This window comes from Mastigoproctus giganteus, chromosome 9, assembly GCF_048544385.1.
Source record: "Mastigoproctus giganteus isolate SK-2022 chromosome 9, ASM4854438v1, whole genome shotgun sequence".
NCBI lineage: Eukaryota > Metazoa > Arthropoda > Arachnida > Uropygi > Thelyphonidae > Mastigoproctus > Mastigoproctus giganteus.
The window spans coordinates 24,658,647-24,668,387 of record NC_143583.1 but is presented as its reverse complement, the minus strand read 5'-3'; the positions used below and the strand labels follow the sequence as shown (position 1 = coordinate 24,668,387).

At 35.2% G+C, this 9,741-nt stretch overlaps 1 protein-coding gene across 1 annotated transcript in view; it reads right to left on the bottom strand.

The window, feature by feature from the left end:
- Window positions 1-1,050: 1,050 nt before the first annotated feature.
- RpS19a (Ribosomal protein S19a) overlaps window positions 1,051-9,741 on the bottom strand; it is a 40,050-nt gene continuing 31,359 nt past the window's right edge. The window contains exons 3-5 of the mRNA XM_090382151.1: window positions 6,806-6,906; window positions 2,070-2,253; window positions 1,051-1,177 (exon numbers count right to left, since the gene is read on the bottom strand). Of these exons, the coding sequence (XP_090238277.1) occupies window positions 1,090-1,177; window positions 2,070-2,253; window positions 6,806-6,906 (373 nt within the window). The 3' untranslated portion in view covers window positions 1,051-1,089. The remainder of the gene's footprint in view (window positions 1,178-2,069; window positions 2,254-6,805; window positions 6,907-9,741) is intronic.

Here is a 9,741-nt window from a genome sequence, read left to right as displayed (position 1 = left end):
TGGGTTGTCATTCAAATCTGCATTCTACAGAGTAATGATAATTTTTATCAATGATTGTCATTGCTCTGCCCTCCTACCCACAACTGAAGTGTGCTATGCTGCACCATGTCACCCAGGACTGGACACCATTTCTTGAAACTGAAATTTAATACTACTTCCCTCCAACAATTACTTTTGGTGATGGTGTTGAACATCTGTGCATACCATGATTTAATATGCCAGATTTATAGGGCTTATTTGAAAGGCATTACTCATCTTGTTAGGATTACTTTTACTCGATAGTAAAAGGATTAATAAATTGTAATTTATGATACTTCAGTTCTGTAAATTGTTCTGTGGCCAATTTGCTGGATGAAAAATCCATACCAAGGAGAAAAACCTGAAACCCCAACCCAAGATGACCAACTCAGCCACATTGTGGGGAGAGACAGAGAGAAAGAAAAAAAAAAAAAAAAAGCAACCACAAGAATTCCTTGTCTTAGACCCTGGCTTTTCCACCCAGTGTGGGGAGGTGGTGCTTTCATGCAGCTACTTACAAGAGTACAATTAAGCTGTCGGTTTCAGGTCCACATTCTTTGTTGGTTGTTTACAAAAATAAATATTTTTATCGATACAGCTCCAAATTGACTAGTTGTTTCAATCTTCGTTGTAGCTAATTTTTGCCACATATGCCACAATTCTATGATCTTTTCCCAATTCTATTAATTTGAATTAGTTACCTATTATCCATTATACACAAACTTGATAATTTAAGCTTAAATAGCAGCCTAAGAAACCCATGAAATCTTGCTGTTAGAGCATACTGTTCAAAGAAAAGGATTGTTTATGATGAAATCTAAACTCAAAGTATGGAACAACAAAAAAAAAAAAAAAAACCCGATATGAAAGTTCCATGCCCTATTTTATGTATTAACTGTGTTTTATTATTAATAGCATCTGTTATTAAACCTGTTAAGAACTATACTGGGAATTCTGTTCATTGTTAATAATATATCTTTAAACTGCATTAATTTTATCAAAGTTTTAATAAATATTGACAAAAAACCACAATCCGTTTACAATATTTATTTGTATATCACATTATACATTTCATGATGCCTGCTTTTGGGATTTTCCTTTAATCTGTGCAGCAATTCTGTCTAGATCTCTCTTCCCATGGCTAGTCAAACGCCTCCCCCTATAATGAAAATAAATAATTTATGACTGGATAGTTTCGATTAAATTGTAAAAAAGCAATTGAAACCTCTGCTTACCCATTACCAATTTATATGAATTAATGTAATCTGTCATATAACACACACATTTATCTAATCCAGCACACCATCATGATCTGAAGTCCCATGCCATTCAATTTAGTAATAAATGGTCAGAATTAGCAGTATGCCTACACATTTTGTGAACTTCAGAACACAGCCATTTTACTTTGCCTTGGTTATAAAGGTCAAAAATAAGGTTCCAGTTTAATATTCAGCAGTTACTAACCAAATTGGATTATTTGCTTTATGCTAACTGGTACCTCTAAGCTGCTTAAACGACTTGACAGTTGATGGAGACACACACACAGCAAAAAACAAGTTGAAAGTGGTCAACATTGGCTGTGCTTGTCTGCTTACTGGATAAATTATGGTTTAAGCTGTCTGGCACGAGTAATTAAAATTTTAGCCATGGATATTTGTGTTTCAATTTAAAAGATTTACAATAAGAAACAAATGCTTAACAGAACGCAAATTGAAATGTTGTACTGGAGCAAGATGTTAGCAAAAAAACCCCATTACATTTTTTATTTTATCAAATTTCTCCTTCAGAAGTAATGACAAGTGGCATTATTATATAACATACCAGTAGTGCTATAGCAAGTTGCACATGTATGCATGTACATTGTACAAGCATAAAGAGCATCTGTTCCCAGTTGTGACTTATTTAACATTATTCTGTTAAAAAAGCTATCCAATAAAGCCTGTTAAGGATCATTTTATAATTCTTACTAAGCACTTATGGATTTTATAACAGAGCATACTCTGTAATTTAGAGTACTGTATATGATTTAACGAAACTGGTTTATCACTTACCCTGTAGGAGTCTGTTCAACCAGTTTTAAGAGTTCTAAGGATTGGAGTGCTTTACGGGCAATGCTAGAAGAGCCTCTGCAATAATGAGATGGTTTCACACCTTTACGATGTCTTCCACCATAAATTTTGGTAAGAGCACCAACTCCAGCTGGCTGTCTCATATACAAATGACGGGCAACTGAAGCTATGGAAAATAAAGCAATAGACACTGCTATATATTACACTCAATACAATTTCTATAACAGAATAATCATCACAATTGGTACTATTGATTTACAGAGTGGTTATAAAGTTAGCTGTTTTTTAAAAAAATTAACTGTAAAACAACGAAGAATATCAAAAACTATTCAATTATTCAATGTGTGTTTGCCAGATTTGCTGTAGGTGTGTAGTTAGCCTCCTTTTCTCCGTTTTGATTTCATTTGCCAGGTCTATGTCCGTTTATTACTGTTTTTTTTTGGGAAATATTCACACACAAGTTCCAACATTCATTGTGTTATGGTGTGTGGGCCTCATTTTTTTTTTTTTAAATACAGAAGACCAGTATCATGACAATGCTGATCATGTGTTTCAACAAACGGCGTGATTCACAAGGAATTTGTACGTCAATGCTAAATTCTACGTACAGGTGCTTCAAAGAATACCAAAGCACATTTCCAGATGAGGCTGCAATTTTAAGAGAAAGGCAGCTGGTTCTTGCTGCTTAACAATTCCCCCACCCATTTTTAAATTATTGTGAAGCTATTTCTGATGAAACATGTCATCGCGGATCAACCACCCCCATACTCTCCTGATGTAGTGCTAATAGACTTCTTCCTCTTTCCCAAGGTGAGAAACCGGTCTCAAAGGAAAGCGATCTCAGGATGTTGAGGACATAAAAGAAAAATGTCACCGCAGAACTGAACATCATCTCTTTGGAGGCTTTTGCCGACTCTCTTTAGAAACTTTTAGAATGGTATAATAAGTGCATTCAATCAGTAGTAACTGCTCTGAATAAAAATAGAACAATTTTTGAGTTCCTTTACTGTGTGTTCATTTTATTCACCCATTCTAAAAATTCTATTACCACACCTTGTATTTTAAATATAGGTAACTTGTGTTTCAAACTTAACATGCCTTAAATAAATTATGATGTACTGTGTTAAATGTTCTAAGCATAAATATAAATTCCTCCTATTCAAGGCCATTACCAACAAATCATCTGCTGTATTAACTGATGCCATTCTTACAGCACTTTGTGAGTTTTTCTTCTACCATAAAAGCACATTTTTGACATTTTATACAATTGTGATAAATGCTACCATTTCTGAATTCAACTTTAGCTTTGCTGCTTTACTATTTTTACAACTGGAATTTTCATTCATTCACATCAGGAATTTTCTAACTGCATACTGTAGCACCCAACAAACTAATTTATTTTTGTGTCAAAAAGTACTTTATTTTATCTACTTATTAGACATTTTATAAAACTTTCCTTACCATGTTGCTCCCGACGATATATCTTGTAGCAGCAATGAAGAAATTGATGACGATCTGTCAACCAGTGCTGATGCAGAAAATTGGAGACCAAACAGGGTAAATGATGTTTCATTCAATTTTCCCTTAACTTTTTTTAAACTGTCGACTTCTTTTGAGTAACTCAAGTACAAGAACTCCCTGATTACTCAAAACGCTACGCAAGTCAGAATTCCCCCCATGCTTGTTCAGCACTTGCAACTGTGCTCACTGAATTGATTGAATCAAAATAGAAATCTTCGACAAACATGTAAATAGAATTATTTATTGTATTTATTAAATTTTTTATCTCATGCACAAGAAAAATTACAAAAGTGTATAATTTAAAAAAAATTTCAAAATTAATAAAATTACAAAAAAAAAAAAAAAAAAAAGGAGGCGGCAGGCATAATGTCAGTAAGTCCTTTCGAGCATCACAGCCAGAATAGACACCTTCAGCTGCTCAACCTTATGAAAGAACATTAATGGATGACTGGATGGTGGCTTTTTCCTTTTCATCGTAGTTTTCTTTGTAGCAAGCAAGCATATCATTTACCTCTTTAACTTTTAAGAATCGTTTGCTGTCAGGATCTATCTTCTCAAACCTCGCCATCACCACCTCTCTGGTGATGCAGCATCTTGACTCTTCATTTGGTTCATCATGAGCTTGGTTAGCATTTTCTTCTTTCACTATCGCTGCCCGCAAGTCAATAAGTTCTTCGTTAGATAATTCCTTCTCTTCTTCCCCTGTTAACTCCTCATCTTTGGCATCAACCTCCAACTCTTGCATCCTGGTTGGTTGGTGGAACAGACTTCCATCCCTCAACTGGCTCAACAAGGCTCAGCTGGACAGGTATTTTGAACGAACAGAGGGGTGAAGTGGAAGTGGTTTTTTTTTTTTTTGGCTGATGCTGCATAAGCTTGCTTTCTTGCATCAAATGCCTCTACTAATGCTAATGCTAAACTGAAGTAGCTCTGCAACCTTTACAATCTTATTTGTAACCGTCATATGATTCGTCTTTTTCAAATCCTTCGAAGCCTTTTACATGTGGGCATATTTTCTTCCATGCACCATTTAACAACTTTTAGTAATTTCTACCCAGGCCTTATGTTTAAGATGGCGTGGTAGATATTGCAAGATTTTCCAAAATCTATTAACGTAAAAATTTTATCATCGTCTACTGCAGACAATGCCTGAGCAAATGTTGTGTGTAAATAGTGTGCTTTTAAATTCGAAATAACACCCTGATCCATAGGTTGGATGAGTGAAGTCACGTTTGGTGGTAGAAATATGACTCTCACGTTCGAAATGAAATCATCTAGATGCGTAGGATGTTCAGTAGCATTATCTAATAGAAGCAAAATCTTGAAAGGCACGCCAGTCTTTACAATATTTTTCAACCTCAGGAATGAAGCAGCATTTAAACCAATCCTCAAAGAGAGATGTTGTTATCCATGCTCTCTGGGTCGATCGAAAATGCACGAGAAGGGTGGCTTTATTGATGCCCTTAAATGCATGAGCATTTCCAGAAAAAGCAAGAGTGTGGCCTTATCTTTTGACACCCGGCATTGTATTTTCCTCTTTGGCAATGTATGTTCTATCTGGCATTTTTTTTCCAATACAGAGCAGTCTCATCAACGTTAAAAATTTGCTGCATTGAATAGACACTTTCATCAATAATTTTTTCCAACACATCACAAAATTTCTCTGCAGCTGCAGAATCGACACGTGCGACTTCACCACATACTTTTAACGTTGTGGGAACCAGTGCGATGCTTAAACCTATTAAACCACCAGTTTCTTGTGACGAACTTGGGTTAGGGTTCACCGCACTTATCCTTAATATCTTAATAAATACTTGTTGCTTTTGCTTGAATGGTCATTAGACTCAGGTGCACTCGCTTCTGAATATGATTTTCCATCCATATTAACAGCTGTTCCATCTTCAATATAGCACCTGAACGCTGTTTGGTGATCACTGTTGATCTTAAGATGTTGATCCATTGATAGTGCATGCATAGCACACTGTCCTTTAAAATAGTATCCACCGTTGAAGCAGCGAGACCTAATTTCCATGCAATAGATGACAAACTTTGTCCTGCTTCGTACTTCTTAATCATTTTCTTCATTTCTAAATTAATTTTGTTTTGTTTCCTGGCACTGCCAGCACTTGCACTTTCCATTGGTCCCTTTCCCTTCATCATTGCAATACGTAAATAGGAACGAAGAGAAGTTTTTGAAAATTTGTTTTTTATTTGATTGAAGATTTCAGTGAAGGGGAATGCACTTCACCATAATAACGTAAAAACCCACACAATTCCAGTTATTGGGATTATCGCAAATGCAATAAGATCGAGTTTACTACCCATTTATAATAGATTGCGCTAACAGAAAAGCACAATAAATCGGAAAGTGCAAATTGTTTTTATTGTTTTACGGTAGTTACCTCGAGAAATGTGCTTTAGAAAAATATCACAAAGGCATTCAAAATTCATTCGGATATAATGGAACATATGATAACAATGAAAGGGTAGTGCAATTTCCATTATAAAAATGATCTTTTAGAGAGGTAAATAGCTTAGTTATATAGCAAAATTTTCAACTTCCAAGGACTTGGAACAAATAAAAACACACGTGTTATTGGGTTCATATTACGATATTTTCGCGATACCACCATTTATTCCTACAGGATGCAAAAACATATAAAGTCGAATATTACGTAAGTTGGGGATGCCTGTATTCCAAAACTGAACTTGAATATTTTAAGCCATTTTTTTTTACTAATTCTCTGTTCAAAGAAATCTTGAATGAAACATTTTAAACGAGCTTCACTTTCAATAAATTAAATAAAGGCATTTTTGTTATGATTATTAACATGGGATTAAATGAAATATATGGCATTGTGAGACATGCTCCAGAAAACCACAATTGCATCCTGGTTAATGTTTCAAGAAATACCACACACTAAAATCATATAAATAATAAATATTTAAATTGTCTAAAATGCTTTTATAATATTTTATCAATCAGTTTTTCGTAATAATTCATTTAAACTCAAAAATAAAAAATTTTTGAAGAATTAGTACGCAGTATTTATTTATTTTATTTTTAAGCTGGACCGGAACAGGAAGACACAGAAATCATGCTGGACTGCAAAGGGTTAAAGTACTCATATTCTTAGTCTAACTGATTTAAAAATTTTATTTCAGAGATCTAGAAAAGCACAAAAGAAATAACTTACCACACCTGGTGTAAAACCAGTCATCATCATAAGGTGCAAGTTCTTTATGAATTCCCGTTTTTACCAAATCAACCCAGTCTGGTACTTTTAGTTTTCCAGTTCTGAAAAAAAAAAAAAAAAAAAAAAACAGAACAAAGAAAGAGATGAGATATTTGCTCAGTTATTTTAGATGCTGAAGCTAGCTCATGAATAACTTCAAAAATCATGTCATGATGCAATTTGGCTACCAAAAGTATTTTATCACTAATTTAGTTTATTATTTTGATTTGCAACCAACAGCCATTGATACTGTATATTCCAAATGATAAGATGCACTTTATTTCCCAGAAAGTGACATCAAAATTCCCATGGCCTTTATAGTTCAAATGTCCAGGTGGCCTGAAAAATGTAGCTCCTTTAGCTTGTGGCCAGCCCAGAATACAAATAAAAAAACAAAAAGGAAAATTGTTGAATCAACCAGAGTTAGCTGCAAATCCAGGCCTTTCCCAACTGCTTCCACTGGACCATCTCAATCAACAAACCCTTCAAAGAATTCATGCACAAGTAGTGGACCAAATGGATGGTGATGCCAAATAACCATCTGATAACAATAGGACGTAAGTGACCAACAACTCCCCAATCTCATAGATCTACAAGAGTCCACAGTAACTGTATGTGCGAGCAGTACAACTGGCATAGGGTAAGGAATGGAATCTATAAAGGTCTCTGAACGTTGCAGAAGATATGTTGTACCATGTCAAAAAAATTTCATCCTTAGATTTAAGTCTATAATTGCATTTTTGTAATTTTACGCTGAATTTGTATTTCGTTTTTTCTTATTAATAAAATTAATTATATGTACAAGTATATTACAATAAATAACATAAAACTGTTTATGACAATTTTTTCACCATACACAATTTTAATAATCTTAAAAGATAGGAGGAACCCCCCCCCCCCCAATGTACATCACAGACATTTTATTTTATTTGGCCTGCCATTCAAAAAGATTGCTCACCCCTCATCTAAATGATGATGACTTGCTTCCCTGAGTACTGGAAATGTGGCTATCCCACACTAAGCAAGCCAAAAATGGGAATTAAGTGATCGGGTCATAACCCATGTTTTTATAGGCATAAATAATTTGTGTAATGTGCAGTTCTGTAAGATAGATCGATTTCTATAGGATACTCGGAAATTTAATGGAAGGATGCTTATCATATCAAATATTCAGCAACACTATTCACAATAAATTCGCGAAAAACATTGTTTGGTTAATTTGTTTGGGGATGAATCAGATTGGTCCACTTGATATCATTCAACTATTGAAAATCTGCTCAGGTAGCTAACAAACTAAATGAGCATTTTGCATTTACATTCACACATCAGGAGATATTCTGGAGATGTGCAAATGTAACCCCAATTCACAAAGGACGACACAAGTAATTACATACTTGTTACCACTAATTTCCATGGAAATCAATGGAGGTACTGGTTAAAGGAGCACTGCATCTAGACAAGACTTCAGTTATAGCTCAGACACAGCATGGGTTTGTTAAGGGGAAGTCTTGTCTGACCAATTTGATTGGTTACTATGATGTGGTCACAAAGGAACTGGAAGCAGGGAATAACTTTGATATCATATATTTGGATCTTACTGAGGCTATTGATACTGTTGCACATGGAAGACCGCTGCACAAACTGGTGCAGTGTGGCACTGGAGGTAAATTGCAGCTATGGATAAAGGGATGGTTGAGTGGGAGAAGACAGAGTGGTAATAAATGGACACTGCTCTTCATGGACTAATGTTATTAGTGGAGTCCCTCAGGATTCAGTGTTGGGTCCATTGTTGTTTTCTGTATTTATAAATGATATTGACGATGGTATATCAGGTTCAATGTAAGATCATCTAGACCAAGTTTGCAGACAATATGAAGGTCGGCAGGATTATTAATGACACTAATAACAGTACACAGCTGCAACAGGATCTAGAAAAGTTGAGCAGATGGGCTAAGAGGTGGCAACTGAAGTTAAACATTGAAAATTATAAAGTACTACATGTAGGAAGCAGTAACCCCAGAGTGACGTATCAACTCTCAGTGGTAGAGAATGAAAAGAACCTGGGGGTAATTGTGCAGGCAGATATGAAGTTTTCTGAGCAGTGCAGATGGTCTGCAAGAGTAGCTCATAGTGTCTTGTCAATGATATACAGGAATTTTTCTAGCAAGGATAAGGAGGTGATTATCCCCTTGTATAAGGCAATGGTCAGGCCACACCTTGAGTACTGTATACAGGTCTGGAGGCCTCATGCTAACCATACAGCCAACAAGCTTGATCCTTTTCTCACAACTTTACAAACATTTGGAGCAAGTGGATGGGTGAAATAAGGGATTTTTTTTTTTTTTTTTTTTGGCTGAAGCTATATAAGCTTGCTTTCTTGCATCATGTGCCTTAGCTAATGCTAATCATACAGCCAACATGCTTGATCCTTTTATCACAAATGACCCTTCTAAGTACACGGTTAAAGTGAGCGGTCCTTTAGGCACTTCAGATCACAATTTGGTAACTGTCTCTTCTCCACTGGAGCCTTTATCTCATGGCTATTCCCAACCTTGTGTTGTTTAGCATTACAAAAATGCAAAATGGAATGACCTGCAAGATTTCTTTTCTTCTTTTCCCTGGTGGGATTAGTGATTCAAAACTTCTGATGTCAACTTTTGCTCAGATCGTGTTAGTGAAATTATTCTTGTAGGAATGGAATCCTTTATTCCACACTCCACTTTAAAATCTCGTCCTTTATCTAAACATTGGTTTTTCAATAAATGTGCTAAGGCTTTTCAAGAGAAGAATGTTGCATATCGTAATTGGCTTGTTTCCAACTTGCAAAAATTGTAAAGCAGTTATTAATCAGTCCAAACTAGACTTTGAACAGGCTAAGAATAGAAAACTTGCTTCTT